The sequence below is a fragment of the Cyprinus carpio genome, chromosome A17 (assembly GCF_018340385.1).
Source record: "Cyprinus carpio isolate SPL01 chromosome A17, ASM1834038v1, whole genome shotgun sequence".
Lineage (NCBI taxonomy): Eukaryota > Metazoa > Chordata > Actinopteri > Cypriniformes > Cyprinidae > Cyprinus > Cyprinus carpio.
The window spans coordinates 11,848,357-11,867,920 of NC_056588.1; the positions used below are offsets into that span (position 1 = coordinate 11,848,357).

General features: G+C 36.3%; 1 protein-coding gene across 5 annotated transcripts in view; it reads left to right on the top strand.

The window, feature by feature from the left end:
- LOC109048143 (glutamate receptor, ionotropic, delta 1a) overlaps positions 1-17,495 on the top strand; it is a 239,520-nt gene extending 222,025 nt beyond the window's left edge. For 2 of the 5 annotated variants that reach the window (XM_042774097.1, XM_042774101.1), the window contains 5 exons: positions 7,054-7,249; positions 10,462-10,628; positions 12,129-12,369; positions 14,239-14,374; positions 16,128-17,495. In XM_042774097.1, coding sequence (XP_042630031.1) covers positions 7,054-7,249; positions 10,462-10,628; positions 12,129-12,369; positions 14,239-14,374; positions 16,128-16,516 — 1,129 coding nt within the window. In that variant the 3' untranslated portion in view covers positions 16,517-17,495. Of the gene's footprint in view, positions 1-7,053; positions 7,250-10,461; positions 10,629-12,128; positions 12,514-14,238; positions 14,375-14,737; positions 14,831-16,127 lie in introns of all 5 variants that reach the window. The other 3 variants (XM_042774098.1, XM_042774102.1, XM_042774100.1) reach the window with 3 other exon arrangements.
- Positions 17,496-19,564: the final 2,069 nt, after the last annotated feature.

Here is a 19,564-nt window from a genome sequence, read left to right on the forward strand (position 1 = left end):
AATCTCATGCACTTGTTGATAGAAACACACAGGTCTTTTTAATATATATATATATATATATATATATATATATATATATATATATATATATATATATATATATATATATATATATATATATAGTACAGAGTACATCTGTCAGATAGCACAAACAACGCAGCACAAAAGAGCTGTTTCTTTTCTTTCTCCCTCACTACAGAAGAATAATTGCATTGTCACAGCAGAAATAAATGCTCTTTCTGCTTTAAACCTCCCTCTTATTTGACTATGAGAGTTGTTTTATATGAACTAGTAATGCCCTACCTGATGTGCAAATAGTTTCCTTCTGCCTCTGTAAATGTTATCTGCCTGATGATCATTGAATTCTGCCCTCTAAGCGCGGCTGAAAATCCAAGACTGGAGAAGCTTATTGCATTCTGTCCCTCTGAATTCTGACTTTATATTCCTGGCGGACCTGTTAGTTCACACCGTTTGCCCAAAGGTCCAGCTTTATGCCGTCACATTTCTTATTCCACTCTTGTGTGTGTGTGTGTGTGTGTGTGTGTGTGTGTGTGTGTGTGTGTGTGTGTGTGTGTGTGTGTGTGTGTGTGTGTGTGTTGAGCCTCTGGGGGATTATTTCTTCCATCTCTCAGTGGCAGCATCCACAGCTGCTATGGTTGTGCTAATCATCTTGTTTATAACTGTTATTAAAATCAGGCAGCCCTGTTGGTGCATGATACGGTATGGTTAGCATGCTGGGAGCCCACTGGGAGTCTTTTATATCTCTCACCAGCCTTAGATGTAAAATGAGATTCAAGCTTGACAAACGTTGTGTTCAGTCCTGAGGTTCCCAAATGGGCTGTGATTGGCCGATGGAAAGGTTGCTGATTGGTCAGTTAGTTGACTTGCCATCCAAAGAGCTGTGTTGATTTGTATGCTATAAAAATCAGTGGATGTGTAATTTTGTATATAAAATGGTCTACTGTTTTGCATTGTGTTTGTTAATTGTTTGTAAACTATTGTGGGAGCATTTAGTGACCCTTTTAATTTGCATGATTTATGAAGCGGTTACTTTTTTTTTTTTTTTTTTTTTATGGCTTCAGAACATATAATTAAGCCTGAGTATGGTTTAATACAGCACCCTGTTTCTTTCCTAAGTTGGATGTAGTGCATCTAGCAAATTCTCATACAAAACAAAAACAAGGATAATGGATCACATCTAAATTTATTTCCCCATTACAGTTAATAATACCTTTTATAGAGCACCTCTATTGATTTGTACTGCAGAGGCCGGCTGAAAGAAACTCAGAAGCATTGAGTTTGTGGGAAATTGCATTACATGTTTAAGACTGTCAGTCAGTTAAACATTTTACATAATATTCTGATTAATTTATCAAATTGATTACAAATTGAGGCATACAGATCAATATCCACTATAAAAGAAATCTAATTAAGATAATTTAAAAATATATTTGAAATTTATTTTTACAATGTTTGTGTAGTAATTTCTTGATTTTTTTTTATGTGATTTATTTTATATTGCAGTTTTATTGCAGTTATTTTTGTGTATTTCTAACTTTATTTCCTCAATATGACTATAATAGTGTATTTACGTAGTTTACATATCAGTATTCAACTACTTTAAAAAAATATATATATTTAAAAAATTTTCATTGTTGGTTTATGTAAATGCTTCAGGTGGACATCTCTGGCAATTTTGTCATTTCTCCTATGCTTTTTTTTTTCAGTTTTTCTTCAGTATGTCAAGTTAAAAACACTTCAGTGATTGGAAACACATCCAGTGACCCCTGCATTCATTCTGTTCCATTCAGTTGCATACTGTCTAGTTATTTTTAAATGCAAGAACACATTCTGTGTTAACAGCTCATTGCTCATTCTTTGCTGCTTGCTCTCAGTAAGTGTGGTTTGGTGAAGTGTGTTGTCTATAGTAGCATGCGGATCACAGGTCATAATTAAAATCATGTTTTTTTTTTTTTTTTTTTTTTTTTTTTTTTTTTTTTTTTGGTAACACATTATTTATTTCATTATTTATTTATTTTTACTGCAGGCTGAGTATAAACTTCATTCTGTTTGCCGAAGAACCAGTGGAAACAGGAACTTATAAAAGAAATCAATTATAGAAACTAGTGAGTTATAGTGTTGCTCAATCCATGTTTTGTCGACTGAACTCCAAAATGTATATTAATAGCATTCTGTATCTCATCTCAGTATAATGATGGTGCATCTGTTCGCATGATTAATCTCTAAAATTTATTTATGTAAGATTAATTATGTTATATCTGTTTACATTTGGTGATTGTTTCTTTATATTTTATTATACTTCAAAATGCAATTTATTCTTGTAATAGAAAAGCTGAATTTTCAGCATCCATTACTACAGTCACTCCAGACAGTAGGGGTGGAAAAAAATCGAACCGTACGGTTCTCCACACATGGTTCGCCACGCGCTAGGACCGCAGTTCAACTTAAATTTGAGCAGTCATTTATTCTGTCATCACCCGGGTGCTGATAGCGCATGTGCACAGGTGAGACCTAAGCAGCACACGTTGATATCTGTGTTTAAGCTAAACTCATTTAATCTTTGGCAGTTTAAACATTTAAGATCCAGAGGAAGCAAACTTGTGCGCGCAGTGAGAAGATTTGTACGTGGTCTCACCCGCGCCTCAGAACGCGAGCAAATAATAAGTTCTCACTGAAGTATTGCATTTAAATGGACAAATTCACACAAATATTATGTCAAAATGCCCTGATAAGTATCCTATAGCAGACATACATAGCTGGTTGAACGTACTGTATCAGTATCATACATTTAAAGTGACAGCACTTTTTTAATATTAATCAAATGGCAACAACAAAAAATCACTCACTGCTCTTGATTGAATAGCTTTTGTAACTTTAATAAAGATTCATCTTTAATGTATACAGTCAAAGATGCAATGCTGTTTTACATTTCATTACTTTATTCAATTTCTGTACCTAAAAACTAATGTTAGACCTACTTAAAAAAAAAAAAAACTGAAAATCACTGTTTATTTTATTTGTATCTTTACTCTATTGTATTTATTTGCGCTGTTGCTTGTAGTTAGCTTATTATTGTTTGGGTTTTGTTGTTGTTGTTGTTGTTGTTGTTGTTTTTTAACAGTATAGTTTTTGCCTAAACATAGAACATACTGAACCCTGACTCTAAAACTGTGATACAAACCGAACCATGAGTAAGTTGAACCGTCCCACCCCTACCAGACAGTCTCATATGATTGTTCAGAAATCATTCTAATATACTGATTTGGTGCACAAGATACCATTTTATTATTATCAGTGTTGAAAATATTGTGTTGCTTTGCTTTTCTTTGTTTATGTATCTATTTATTTATGATTTATTATATATTTTTTCAAGATTTTTTGATAAATAAAAAGTTAAAAAGAACAGCATATATTTGAATAAAATTTTTATTGCTTTGGTTTTGTTTGTTTTTGAATAGAATAGAAATAGCATGTCTGTATTTATCCTATTGCAAGGGTAAGTTTAGGGTTGGGGTAGGTAAGCGGTTCTCAATTCCAGTCCTCACGTCCCCTGCTCTGTGCATTTTGTATGTTTCTCTTATCGCTTCAGACGTTTGTTCTATTCAAACTTAAGTGCCCTGCGAATGAATGTTCTGAAGTGAAGTAAAATTCAACAGATTTCCCCTGCTCAGGGAGTAGGGAGCGATGAACACTGTGTAGGGAACATGTCAATAGGAACACAGTTCATGCACGGAGCTCACTTCTAACGAGCTGATTATCTGAATCAGGTGTGTTAACAAAGAGAGACATGCAAAATATGCAGAGCTGGGGGACGCGAGGACTGGAATTGAGAACCGCTAGGGTAGGTGTACATGTTAAAAAAAGGATTTTGCTTATGAATTATGCTACCATCTGTTTTAATGGGAGGTAGCAAAATCTGACAGGGTAGCACAAATCGTCAGAACACCGGTGCGATGTGACAAAACCAATAAAAGCCATTACAAATGAGGCATTTGTTGTATCCAGTGGGGACATAATTATTGATTATAATGATCTATACTGTCTTTTTTTTTTTTGCGTTGCGTTGCGATGCGTCGAACATTAAAATATGTATGATTTTTTGATTTGTGATAGGTTAAATTACAAAAAGCAATAATTTCTATATTGATTGATAATCATGTTTGAATCATCAGTGGCAAATCCTTTCAAATTGAAAACGTACTTACAGTCTGTTAGTTAGAACAGCCAGCATTGTAGTCTACTCTCCCAGGATCAGGAAACAAGTCCTCCATAAAATGTGCTGCACAGATCTGAATATTTGGGATTACTGTTCTAGAACAGTGTTGTAAATACAACTTAACCACAGATTTCTAGTTGTGTCCTCTTTTGGAAGGCCAAACAAAGTTCGCTTTCGCAACGAAACACAGCCTCTTCACAACATGGCAGTGGCAGCAACAATAAAGTTACGCCTTCTTTCTTTGCATGAACATTTGGGCGGTGTTATGCAAATCTTCCCACATCGTGACATAGACATGTGGGGGCTTGTTTGAATGAGCTGTTTTAGGAGGGCGTGATTGACTCTTAACTTTTATATAGAATATCTCTTTGGATTTAAGACTTCAGTCTTTGCAACTTTACAGATCTTCTTCATGCACCAAGTGCTGGAAAACTTGAAATCGCATCATATGACCCCTTTAAAAAAGTGATTCATGTCTATACATTTATTTTAAGACTTTTATGTATTTTTAGGATTTTTGGTCTGCATTTAACCCATCCAAAGTGCACACACACACAGCAGTGAACACACACCCGGAGCAGTGGGCAGCCATTTATGCTGCAGCACCCGGGGAGCAGTTAGGGGTTCGGTGCCTTGCTCAAGGGCACCTCAGTCGTGATATTGCCGGCCCGAGACTCAAACCCACAACCCTAGGGTTAGGAGTCAAACTCTCTAACCACTAGGCCACGACTTCCCAACAAAAAATTGTGAATGAAAACAATAAACTTCTTTGCCACAGCATTCAAAAGAAATTTTAAATTTCAAAACTGCAACATTTTTCAGGAAAGTTTACATAAGCAGGGTTTGGAGTATAAATGGCTATATGATAAATACAATGAGATGATATCATGCGTAACATATTTACATAAGTTTATTTTTTTTCTCTTCCAGCTGTGTCAGTATCACTATAATTAAACTGATTAATTTGTTCTGATTTTATCTTCTCAAGATTAACAATTTGACTCATTGAATCTGCAAATAATTGTCCTGTTAAAAAGCCTTGTCAAGGGTGATGGAAGATGCTTATCTCAACATGAAATCACTCCCCACTAAAACCAGAACGAAAAGTCACCCAGTGTCATTACGCAAGAGAGAAGAGCAGCCGGCTGCCCTAAAAACATCAAACATGGACTGCATGACATCGGAAGCTGCAGATGGAAGGCAGCAGCTGTGAGCGGCAAAAAGATTTAGAACTGTATTTTGTCAGGGAGTATTATTTTCCTCCAAATAATTCAAATAATTAATGAATACATCGTGTTTATGCATTCATTCATTATTTGTGGCAGTTTTAGTGTTGTTGTGTCTAGTCTTCCTTTTCATTAGGGATTGATTGTTGCATGAGCTCTTTCATTGTTATAATCTGCAGAAGAGAGTATTGTTCACCCATTTGTTTGGCTTCTAACTTTACTTTTGTACTTTTTTCACCATGCAAAAGAAAATCCAATGATTTGTTTTTTTTATAGACCCTTTTGAAGTCTACATTCAGTGTAAGGACATCGATTTCTATGATTGTTATAATCAGGCCACAGCCATCTAAACTGAAAACACATTTTAAAACCACCCTACCAATTGCTACATTTTCACTACAGTTTAAATTTATTAAAGGTTTTCACAATATGTTAATTAACAAAGCAGCTTTCCAGCTCACACATTTTTAATCACTTTAATAGAAAACATGCATACATACTACAGTACATATAAGCAGGTGAGCAGATGTAAACCAGCCAAATATTTTCATGCTGTTGGATTGGTACTTACAGAGCCAGTTCAAGCAGTAATGGTAGTGTAAGATAAGGGACGTTCATTAACCCCAATATTACTCTATTGGAATGCAGCGTATCAGTAGCTCGACCTCACACCCCTGTGATTCATGAGGGCATTTGAGAGAAATAGTGTCATCAAGAGGTGAAGGACACATCGCCTGGGTTTTAATCAATTTAATTGAATGTTTTTATTTTATTTCAGAGAAGAGAGAGCATATGTTGAATGTGTATGTATATATTTCAGAATCTAAGCTTTATTTTAAATGAACTGTCTCCGTAGCAAGTAATGGTATTCTTATTCTATAGCCTGATGTGTGTAACATCAACACTAGTGCTAAACATGGACATTTGCTTATTGTTTAGATTTGAATCCAATCTATTTGCACTATATCCATTGTTTTACAAATATTTAATTCCATTAATTGTGATTTATTTCACCTCAATTTCATTTAGTCTCTGAACTAGTATGAGGTATAAATGTTCTGTTCTTTAAAATTTTACAGTCATGCTAATAAAGCTTTGCTCACTCAAATTCTAAGAGAGAAATTCAAAAATAAAGTGAAATAATATTATCTATGTGTGTACACTGTTACATGTTATTCATTTGGATGAAAAGCACTGTATGATACACCTTAATGGTTGGTTCCAGTGAGAGTATGATTTTAATTGTCTGATGCTATTTTCACACTGTTTAGGTAGGTTGAGAAATGTACCATTCACAGCTTTTTTGTTGTTGTTGTTGTTTGAGGCATATCTAGACCTCCAGATTGTGTAAAAACTAAAATAATAAATCAAATCATCCAGCACATGCCAGTGAACACAGAGGCAATTTATGCAAACTCATTCTGAATATCAATAACCCATCAATAATTCTTAGCATACAGTATGTTAATTAGCTAAATTTCCATTCCTGCCACACTCTGTTGTCATATCTGTTTTTAATTTTAGTATAATGTGCACTTTAAATAATATATATGCCTTGTATGTCTTTTATTACTTTTCTTCTGAATCCAGAACATTTCAAGACCTTTCCAAGCAGACAGATCTGAGATACGGAACGGTGAGAGACTCTGCTGTGTTCGAGTATTTCAGGGTGAAGGGCACGAACCCCTTGGAGCAAGACAGCACTTTCGCCGAGCTGTGGAGAACTATCAATAAAAATCAGGGACAGGACAACTCTGTAACCTCTCCTGCTGAAGGCATCCGCAAGGTATCAGACACAGTCCTGTTACTTACAGATGAGTTGGGGAGTGGGGATCAAGAGTCCACATATGTAGCGTAGTCCAAGGGTTTTCAAACTTTATGATGCTAAGGACGTTTAGATGTCATGGCATCTGTTTATTTTTTATATAAACAAACCCAATATAAATATATTTATAATGTTGCAAAAAATTTATATTTCAAATACATTGTACTTTTGAATTTCCTGTTCATCAAAGAATCCTAAAAAAATCAAAAAAAATGCTAAAAAAAAAAACTGTATTCAACATTTATAATAGTAAGAAATGTTTCCCAAATCAGAAAGAAAAAAATGCAACAAATCCTAATATTAGAATGATTTCTGAACGATTTGATAATTTGAAGAGTAGAGTAGTGGCTGCTGAAAATTCAGCTTTGCCATCACAGGAATAAATTGCATTTTAAAATATATTAAAGTAGAAAACAGGTATTTTCGATTGTAATAATATTTTATAGTGTTACTGTTTTTACCATATTTTGATCAAATAAATACAGCCTAGGTGAGCATAAGAGACTTTCAAAAACATTTTAAAAATCTTACTGATCCCGGACATTTTAACTGGAATCTAGAATGTCTGTGATAAAAGTCTGATGTAGAAAATAAAAATAGAAACATTTACAGGCAAATTTGGTTTTTCAAACTGGGCAACTAAACTGAAATAGTAAAAACTGCAATCCTCCATATATGTTGAGTTATTGTATATATCTGCTTAGACATCACCTGAAACAAAAAAGAAGAGGAGCTATTATGAAACTGAAAAAGCTCAAACCTTTCAAATCAGCACCAGTCCTGTTAATCAGAGTCAAGAACTGTCCGTGGTGCTGAATTTCTTCTGTGTAGTGATTTGTGAGAGCTGTCCATGGTGCTGGTAAAAGATTTTCTGTGAACTACCATGTGCATGATGCTGGCTGGCTATCGCATGTCTCACAGAGCACAAAAAGAGCCCACCAGTAAATTTCAGTCTGTTTAGGTTTACAACAGGACAATTCTGGCATCTTGCATCATTAAAGAGAGAAAAGGAAATGTAATATGCAAGTCTGACAGAGAACATGAGAAAACTGCTTTAGACTATCAAGATAAATATTCATGGCCCAGACAATGTAATATACATCCACATTGTGCAGTCATAAAAATTATACTGTACATAAGCTGCTGAATGCCTTCATGTATTTTTTCCTTGTTTGGTAAAACTTTCAAAGTCACTTTGTATACAAACTGTTGCTGATGCCAAGAGAATCTTTAAGAAACTTGATATCCACATCAAACCCTTTTATAAAACTTCAAAAATTGCAGCTATTAAATTTCACAGCTCATCTTATTGTCACATATCCGCTGGCATGCTTTTTGCAGGAGACATCACCAAACCATGAATCTATTTATGAGAGTTTTTCAGCCCAGTTACATAACTGGCTATTAAGCTAACAATTCAGCAGGCTCAGAATTGATTTCTTAAGCAGAATAATTAAAAGAGATAAGACATAGAGAAACTGAGCCTGTACGACTGAATCCACACACATTGGATGGTGTTAAATAATGCTATTGTCAGTCCATCCATGCTGAAGAGTTTAACTGCCAGTAATTGGCCAAAAGATTTACATATATATGAGTGTTTCTTCAACTATGGCCACTTTTGTCCCTGTGGAATAGAAAATAAATTATCTTACAGCAAACATTTCACACCCTCACTAGTTTAATGTGTTTGCTAACAATGTCCAGTAGTGTATGGACATTTATCACTGGAGAATTCTGTCATTTTTATGTTTTTTTTTTCCTCTCCTAAAAATCATGAACATTTTATGTTGTGGAAATGGGGCCATAACCAATGGAGGCTTCCAGGTTTAAATTGTAATATATATATATATATATATATATATATATATATATATATATATATATATACAGAAAATGTGTATGTACAGTTGTGGTATGTAGATGGAATAGAATAGAATTTACAAGGAATGGAATAAGATGTAAGGTAGTAGTGAGTAAATAAATGTGGTATTGCACATCTTTTTATTGAACTGTAGGGGAGAACATTTAACTGTTCATGAGGTGGATTGCCCTGGGGGAAGAAACTTTGCCTGCGCATGGTTGTCCTGGTGTTCGGTGCTCTGTATTATCAATGTTGAAAACAGTTTTTGATGCTTAATATTTTGTGGAAACCATGATACACTACACTTCAAAAGTTTGTGGAAAGAAAAAAGTAAGAAAAATTAACATGAACACTTTCACTTAGAAAAGATGCATTAAATTGATCAAATATGAAAGTACATTTATGTTACAAAAGATTTATATTTTTTTAAATAAATGTTCTCTTGACATTTCTACAGTGATGTGAATAATAAGAACCATTATTAATAAATAAGCCCCAATAATAAATGATGATAACTAAGCACCAATCGGCATATTAGAATGATTTCTGAAGGATCATGTGACACTGAAGACTGGAGTAATTGCTGCTGAAAATTCATCTTTGTCATCACAAGAATAAATTACATTTTAAAATAAATTATTACAGTTGCATTCCTTTGATAGATTTCATATCAATGCTTTAATAAGTTGAGAGTATCCAAATCCTAGTAATGGATATACACTTGAAAGACAAACTGTAAATATAATTTCAGGCAGTGACGGATATTTGTAGTACTTTACAAAGAGATAGGGAAAATTTGATGTTTATATGGAAGAGCCAGGGGATGGTAGCTTCTTTGTCATATCTTCTTTGACACCCTTTTTTTTTTCGTTTGTACTTTTCATATGAAAGTTTGTCATAACTGTGTGGCTGTGATAGAGCCTGAGTTTAGAAGAAACAGAAAGGAAAGCGGACACTTGTGCTGCTTTATTTAGTGTGGAGGGGGAGGGAAAAGTGATTTTCCCAAGAGAGAGAGAGAGCGAAATCTCTTGAAAAAGAAAGTGGGGGAGCCTAGTTTCCAGAAAAGAAACAAGTTCAAAGCCATCTCATGACTTTCAGTGAAATATAAACATCTTTCATTCTGAATGATGTCTGTGACCTGTCTGACAAGAACTGAGTGACTGAAAGGAGAAGCTCTCCATATCAAGATAACCTTCGGACGTGTTTACGTTACTATAATCAAAATCACAGAACCCTGCCGTGATCTTCAGCCATACATGGACAAATTAAAAACTGAACCGTGTGTGTGCATATGTGTGGTTTTTCTCAGGTGAAACGGGATCCGTACGCCTTCCTGTGGGACATGGCGGTGTTAGAGTATGCCGCTCTGACAGATGATGATTGTGCGCTGGTGGTCACAGGAAACAGCATGAGCAGCAAAGGATACGGCCTGGCTCTGCAGCACGGCAGCCCCTACAGAGATCTCTTCTCGCAGAAGTGAGTGCTTCCTTTCAGAGTGTATATCTGCAATATGATCAGAAAGAACGATGCAAGTCGTTAAACTGGCTGAAGGATAGACACCATCATTTCAATCATTTCAAGTCAATATCAAGCTCCAGAGCTTCACAAACATCACAGTGCATGACTGTGATGGATTGTTTCCCTTTTTCTTTCATCATCTGTCCTTTCTCTCATTTACATTACATTTATTTCCTTGGCAGACGCAGTCTTGCCAGAGAACCCATGAATCGTGTTAAATCACCAGTGTTTCCTCCTCGGTGCATTTATCTTCATTCCCACCCATCCTTTCTTCTCTCCACTGGCTTTAAAGCACCTCACCCTGTAACCCTTAATTTGTTTGACTATAATTTGCATTCATATTTTCAACTCATACCGACGCTCTGCTCACATACTAATTAGCTTTAGGGAGGTAAGCTCACCGGCAATTAATAATTCACATATCAGGAACATCAGGGCCTCGAAATGCATTTTCATGAAGGATTCTCTACAATCACCTGCCAGTCTGTTATGGGGAATTAGAATCAAACACGTTTTAAATTAATACCCAGGACAATTGCAGCAGAACAGACTATATTTTGTCAACCTTTGACATTTTCTTTTCTATCATTAGTTGTTGACCTTTTCCTCTGTGTTCTTTACAAATGCATCCACTTTCTGAACGTCTGCTGCATTGAAGTTAATAACTATGAAAAAAACATGCCAATGAATAACGAGAAAACTAATTAATAAGACTTTTTTTTTTCTGTGTTTTGGAAAGTTTAAGACTTTTTAAGGACCTTGTATCTCTGACTTTTAGTTGAGGAGATAATTGCCTCACTTTTTACATATTATGTTTCCATCATTTGTTTCTTGGTAATGTTCCTTGACCAATGAATTTAATACAGGTTGGGTAAAATAATGTGCCCAGACAACACAGAATTACACTAGCAAAGTGACAGCAAACTTCAATATTCACGTTGAAGTTGATGTTTCTGTTTAAAAATGAACTGAGAGAAGTTAACTTAGCCAGCATCCATGAAAGAGCTGCAATTGCTTAAACTTTAATCACAGACACGAATACTAAAATGCTAAAAAAAAAAAAAAAATCACCAAGATAAACTTCAACATCTGCCATGGCTATTTCAATGACCTGACATATTATCAAACTACTGTGTGCAGCTTTAGAGTAGCTTCTCTAAAGCAACTGGCAGATGTTTTTATAGGCATCATTCAACTGGAGACATATGAATATACATATGAAGGTGTATGAATCTATTCTAAGAAGGCTGGAAGCTGTATTAAAGGAAAATGGAGGTAAAACACCTTCATAATGAAATATAACAAATTTCCCAGGTCCCCTTTCAGTCATATTTTGAGCTCCTCTTTCTGCATCCAGCAGTGGAACAGGCAAAAATAATATTTCAGAAAGTGAAATGAAAAGCAATGACGTATTTGTGTCTCAGTTATCCTAACAGTCCATTTTCCTTTTCACTTCAGGATCCTTGACCTGCAGGAGAAAGGAGACATTGACATCCTAAAGCAGAAGTGGTGGCCACGGAAAGGTCGCTGTGACCTGGACAAGCATGCAGAGCCCCAGCCAGAGGGCCGTGCCCTGAGACTGCACAGCTTCGCTGGGGTCTTCTGCATCCTAGCGGCGGGGCTGCTTCTGGCCTGCCTGGTAGCCGCTCTGGAGTCATGGTGGAATGGGCCACGCTGCCAGCGGGCACAGCCCAAAGAGGTGACCCCACAGGCGGCCAAACTACGGCCGACCCCTGCCCACCGCGCCCAGGACTGTACAGCCACTGCCACACTCTACTTTATGGATCCAGACGCCACTGACGCAAACCCCGATTTAGTCGAGCTCCAGTACACCCAGCTATAGGTGTGACCATAAAGAACTTACTGCCTCCAATTTGCTGAAGTGTTGCCAAAGAGAAGGCAAGAGGGAAGGGTGAAGGGGGAGGGAGTTGCTCAAGAAAAGCACAAGATCACTTAAAAAAAGCAGATCAAATCTTTGATTATTTAAAGGATAGTTCACCCAAAAATGAAAAAGTCATAATTTACTCACCTTCATGCTGTTCCAAACCTGTATGACTTTATTTTTTCTGTGAAACATAAAATATATGATATTATTGATCTTAATTTGAACATCATTAGGGTAAATATTTATTTATAAAACTTGGACCTCTTAATTTTGAATCAACATGTAATAGATAAAATTTCCAGTGAAACAACAGATTCTCTCTAGTGATGAATTAAGGCGCTTAAATGCCACCCTGCATGCTTGCATTTGTCTGCCTTAGTTTTTGAGTGCATCCTCCACATCTTGAAACCCTATCAACAAGGTTAGAACAAAATCCCTACAATTTTCTTTTTCAATAATCTGTTACACTTAGATATACATAACAATATAGGAGAAACATTCTGCCTCTACTTCTGTTTTGTTGTGACTTTAAGCTGTTTTTGTCTAATATGAAAGTTAATGGGATCCAGCTTTCAAGCTCAAACCAGACATAAAAGTAGCATGAAATGAACTCATATAATCCATCCTCAAATGTAATGCCGTTTGAAGATTTATGTTAGTTTTCTAAGATCAGAAAACATCTTTTTTATTGTTTTTTTTTTATTATTGTTATCTTTGCCATCACTTTTTTTTTTGTTCTTTTTGGAACTTGAAAAATTCTGGGCCCATTGGTTTTATAATGGTCACAAACAGCTAAAACATTCTTCTAAATATCTTCTTGTGTGTTCCACTGAAGAAAGAAATTCATACGAGTTTGGAATTTTCTCTTTTTGGATTTACTATACCTTTAAGCGGAGATCTTAGCTTTTGAATTCAAAAATTGTATGCTCTGTGTTATAGGCAACTATTAATATAGTTCCATTCATTCAATTATTGTTTCCAAGTAGCTTTCTGCATACAAACATCCCCAATTTGCAATATCACTCAATTATACTACCTCTGCTAGGTTGTTAGGGCAAAGGTTGTACCTGGATCCCTAAACTAAAGTGTGTGCAATGAGAAAGCCAGTGACTTATTGACTTATGTTTAAGTGTTCTGCAGTTACTCTTCCGTCCTTGTCTCCTCTCCTTCTCTCTTTTTCCTTTGGTAATATCTTGAGCCAAGGCAAGCACGTTGGCGAGAGCAATAGCTCATAAACCACATATTAGTTCAGGAACGTTGATTGTCGATAACATAGCATTACATTTTACAGACATTATTGAATAATAATGATCATACATCTGTTTTATGACTACCATTTGTCAACTGCTTGAAATTTGACTGGATTTGAATTAACAGCACATAAAGAGACAATATCTTTTACTAGCTTTCGAACTATATTGCTTTCACCAACCAGCTCCTTGTTCTTGCTTTAAAGTGCTCAGTCTGCCATATGCCTGTACAATTTGAGTGTTCCTTTTATGTATAGTCTTGTTTGGTTTATGATACACTGTAAGCAGGGAGTAATTGGAGCTCTGGCAAGCAATAAGAACCACACGATAACCAACTTTACACATTTTACGTTTTATATCCCTCTCTGTGTCTTCTTATTGCAATTATATGCCAATGTCCAGGCAGTCACGGGTTCTCTGTGGTCTCATACAGGACACTAAGGGCTGCACTCTGGAGATGGCGTCTGGGTCATTGGCATATAATGAAATTGCAACTGCTGCAGGATGCGCACGGGACGTTTGGCCAGAGAGAGAAAGAGACTGGGAAGACACGCAGGCTTTTTACACAGGTCAGCTGAGACCTGAGCAGGGATACCTGTCAGTGGGGTGAACAGGGCTTGACAATATAGAGGAGGACAAGTGGGTTAGGAATCTAAATCAATCAGATTATATATGTGGATGTGGGTGGTACTGTAATTATGACTCACTCATGCATAGAGAACTAACTGATGACAGAGACCCAGGTAGAGTCAGAAACATTAATTGATCCATATTGTGTGGATTAATAAGTTCTTTCTGTTTAGAGACTGAAAAGTGATGATATTATTCATGGAATCTCTTTGCCAAAACAGCACTAACAGGAATCCCACTGTGTGCCTCTCCATTTCGCTCTACATACTCATCATATTCATCATCTGTTTGTCATCCATCAGATCTCCCATTCATTGGCCACACTGATGTCCCAAAATATTGCAATCTGGAATCCAAAAGGACACTGGCCTCCAGTTGTGTTGTTGGTCACGGCAGTAAGTGCCCCAAATTCAGTGTATTTTAATGGCAAATTAATGCATTTTTAATTAGAGCCACATTCAGAGTTTCTACTACAGCTGCATGAGCTCTGCAGTAATTATATCTTCATTGATCTTATGACTCAGAAACATAGTCTCATAATGTGACACCTCTAATTACCTATAAACGGTACAAAACTGTAGAATATACAGCTGATTTGCTGGTATCGACCGTGCTAGAGACCTAAGACCTCTGCAATTGAGTTAAAGGACAACTCCACCCAAAAGTGAAAATTAATTCACTCACTCTCATGTCGTTCCAAACCTGTATGGCTTGCTTTCTTCTGCAAAACACAAAAGAAGATATTTTAAAGGATGTTTTTGTCCTTATAATAAAAGTCAATGGGGTCCAAAATCTTCTTTTGTGTTCCACATAATACAAGTTTGCAACAGCAGAGTGAGTAAATGATAACAGAATTTAATTTTGGGTGAACTATCCCATTAAAATGGAAAGGATGCGTTACTGAACTGACTTGTATAAAACAGAGAAGAAGAACAGTGATTAACAGTAGTCCTGGATGTAACAGTTATCAGTGTTGAATGAATGCTTCACAGTATCAAGTTTATCCTCCTCATTCTATTATGGAGGATGCATGGCATGAGAATTAAATGACTGTGTGGGAAAAAATGTAAGCAGTTAGCAGCCTGTTAATGTTGGCTTGATTCTTTCATTAAGTGGCACGCCGCAGCATCACTGATGCATGACCGAAACTATTTCACGGCAGTGCGTATCAAAGAATGAAGAAATACCCCTTTCAAGACTCCTCTGAAATAAGCCAGAAACATTGAAGCGCCAAAGCATGTGTTTGCAATTCAATTTATGGCCCATTTTTCACTGCACTCAGTCTCATTTGCATCGATTTCTCTCATTTCGTAACTTTTCTGATATGAAGCTTTTTTAGCAATTCCGACCTTTTGCTTGCTGGAGCGGGTGGGAGAAGAGATGGATTTGATTTGATTTTTATGAGATTATTTCATGCTGTCAGTAGTACGTTGTGTAATTGGTATCATTAATCAGAGCTGATGTGATTGTTGGAACCCCTGGTAAACACCTTCTGCGCTTTTCTGAAAGACTGCACGCACTTCCACGTTTTTTTCATTCACATTTGTTCTTGCTCCAGTGCCCGTCCACTTTTAATTTCTCGCTTATTCTTTCTTTCTTGCCTTTTTCCACCTCACAAATCAATTCCCGCCCTTTCATCTTCCCCTCTCCTTAGACTCTGTCTCAATCTCCCTGTTTCTTTGTTATTACCAGGACAAAGAGGTGAATCTGGAGCAGGTTCACCAGCGTTTGAGTGGGCTGATGGAGGACGATCTGGCACACACGCAGCTGCCAGGTCAGTCTCTGGAGATCTCTGCCCTGGACATGGGCAGCATGCGGCCACAGCAGAGCTGCCAGGAAGCCATGAGAGATTTCCCCCCTGGGGCCCTGTCCGTGACTTCCTTCCTCCAGGAGGGTCCTGGGGTCGGCCGCGTGCCCGGACGGAGCCTCCCCCTCCCTCTCAGCAGTTCCACTCTGCCACCCTCCATGCGCTGCAAACACCGGGCGCCCAACGGAGGCCTTTTCCGCCAGAGCCCTGTAAAGACACCTATGCCCATCTCTTACCAGGCAGTGCCCGGGGGACCCATCCCAGAAGCCATTGATCCAAGCCATGGGACCTCTATTTGAGCCAACCGGTCTGAGCATTCTAAAGATTGCCAGCCAGCCAATCACAAAAAAAACAGGTTTGGACCAGGTCTGGTTGCATTTATACAATTACTTACATACAAAAACAGATATGGAGAGCTCTTTTTTCAGTACAGATACATACGACTGTGAGACGCTGACTTTCCTTGCCTGTACATATTTGTATATAATGAGAGACAGCAGTTAAGTCAAAGTGTATTTTGAATATTCATGATTTTTTTGAAGTTGAGTTTAAAAGAAATAATTACCTACAATACAGACTGTTTGAATGGCTTTGTAAATTTTGTTCTAAAATAAAAATGAGATTCCTTGTGGATGTTTTCTAAGTGCCACGTTTACAGATTTTCATTTGAAGTAGAAGAGATGGGGAGAAAACAACTGAATGAGAAAATCTGTTCATCTTTTGATCTCATAATTTTTGTTTAATATAAAAGAAGCTTTAAAGAGAAATGAATCACTGCAGGTTTGTGGAGTCATCGCTCACGTAAGGTCTGATCCCAAGGAACAAAGTTTTAGTAGCAGCTCTTCATTATATAATCTCAGAGTGTGTATGGAGGCTGAAGCTGTCTTAGCCTTTGACAGCCGTGTGTGTATAAAATCATCTGTAGACTAGTACAGCATACGAGACACTCGCCCTTAATATGAAAAACGTTCTAAAAGGGAGACGTATGTACATTATATGTACCTGAAATTCTGCATACTCATACATAATGGCTACATTTGAGTCTTTTTATAGTGTACACTAAACAGAGAGAGAAATATAAACATATCAGTATTAAATTTGTTGCTTCTCTTTAGTAGAAAATTGAACAATATAAAACAATCTGTCTTTATTCTGTTCCTGGAACCAGTAGTGATTTTACAGTAACATGTTGAAGGAAAATCACCATGGTGTTTGAGATTCTTTTGGTTAAAAATAAACTCTTTTGCACCAAATCTTTTATCCACTTAGTGTTTATTGGTATGATTATCTTTTTAAAAATTAAAATAAGGTTGAATTCAACTCAATGAATTCAACTCACAACTACATTAATTTATAAATACATGATTATTAATATTTCTTTGTGATGCTATAGCTATTGTTCATTTATCAAATTTGAAATGTTACAGGTATTCAAATGTTTGGGGTCAGTACTTTTTAACATAATAATAAGAATGGTTTCTTGAGCATCAGTTCAGTATATTTAAATGATTTCTTAAGGATAATTTGACACTAAGGGATGGTGTAGTAATTGCTTATTATTATTCTTTTTTGTTATAGGGGTATATTGATTTTAAAATGTTTTTTTATTCTGTATTTTATTTTAATTTTAATTATTTTTTAACAATTTAACAGTTTATGCTGTATTTTAGATCAAATCAGTCTTGGTGAGCATTAGACTTCTTTCAAAACATTAAACAATCTTACCGACCCCAAACTTTTGAACAGCAGTGTATGTAGAAATTAGCATTAACTAATTAATTCATGATACCCAATGCCTAATAGACAGATTGATCGATAAAGAGTGATATTTTTGTACTAGTGCAGTCCTTCACTGTCAATCAAACAAATGTTTTACCTGTTTCATTAAGGCTGTATCCATTATATTAGGGGATGGTCATAAAAGATGAAGTGATGTCTTGCAGTGTTGTGCAGTGCCCCCAGGCTTCATCTTCAAAATAATGTTCCATCTACCTCAAATACTTATAATGATCAACAACTGACATTACCCTGCAGAGCAAATCAATGGAAGCATTAATTATACAGTTTGTTTTCAGATGAACTCAACATGACTATTGATTTTCAGAACCCTCTTGGTGTGTGCTTAGTCAAAACCAAGTCTTGCTTCTTATTTCCACTAATGAACATAACCACAAACACAACTAATATTTTTTTTGACCAGCTGCTTTATGCTCCTCACTTTGTCACTAAAGAGATCAGATCACCGCAGGCCAGGGTTTACATTCAGTGCGTTGCAGAGATAACACTTCATCTCCAAAGGTCACGGTAATGACTACATGAACACATCGGATTTCAAGTGCTCAAGCCCTTGAGGTGTTTGTCAGGTGAACAGACTGGCGATGCCCTCTCTGTTCCTCCTGCCAGCTGTGTCAATAGGATCTAGGGCACCACGTGGATGCCATGACTGACCCCGCAAGGGCAGAAGACATTAAAGCATGTTGTGTCAAAAGTTATACAACACAACACACATATTACACTCTATAAATCTGCCTAGCAATAAGGTTGACTGTATAAGATTTTCTGGAAGACTTTAAAGAGTTTTATACAATGGATCATTTAGTTTGTGGTTTCACTGACATATTTGTCCATGTCTGGGTGATCCTTTTCATCTCAGGCTTTCATTAAACCATTAAATGATGTATCAAATTCAGAGTCCTAGCACCCATGAAATGCTAAATGCCTTGAACACAGAATGCAGACTGCATTTTTATGCTATGCTTTATTTGTGAAAAGATGCAGTTTCACAGCATTCTCTGAAATGTTTGGCTCAACTTCTGGCTTAATATGATCTAAAAAGTCGAAAACTGTCATATTTACATTTGATCAAAAGGCCTCATCTGGCTGGCATTGCTAAAATCATGCTAATATTGCCGCTCACTGCAGATCAATATATTGATGTGAGTAACACATGGAGAATTTGTGATGTGAACTATATTGAACAGACTTTCAACCAGCTGATTTCAACATTCATTCAAGGCTTGTTTTATATGTCTTGTGTTTTTCAAGGCTTGTTTATCAATCAATTACAGTTACAAAGCATTTGGAATTATATAAGGGATGCAACGATACAAAAATTCTCAGCCAATATCAACAGCCTATTATTCATAATGACACCTGATAATGGCAATAGCCAATTATTTATAATGACACATACAGTACTGATCATTTGATTTTCTTAAGAAAAAAAATTCTCCCAACTAATGCTCTGTAAACTACTTTTCACTTGGTATATCAATACTAGAGGTTGTGGTTATAATTAGAAACAGAACTATTATTTTTATAT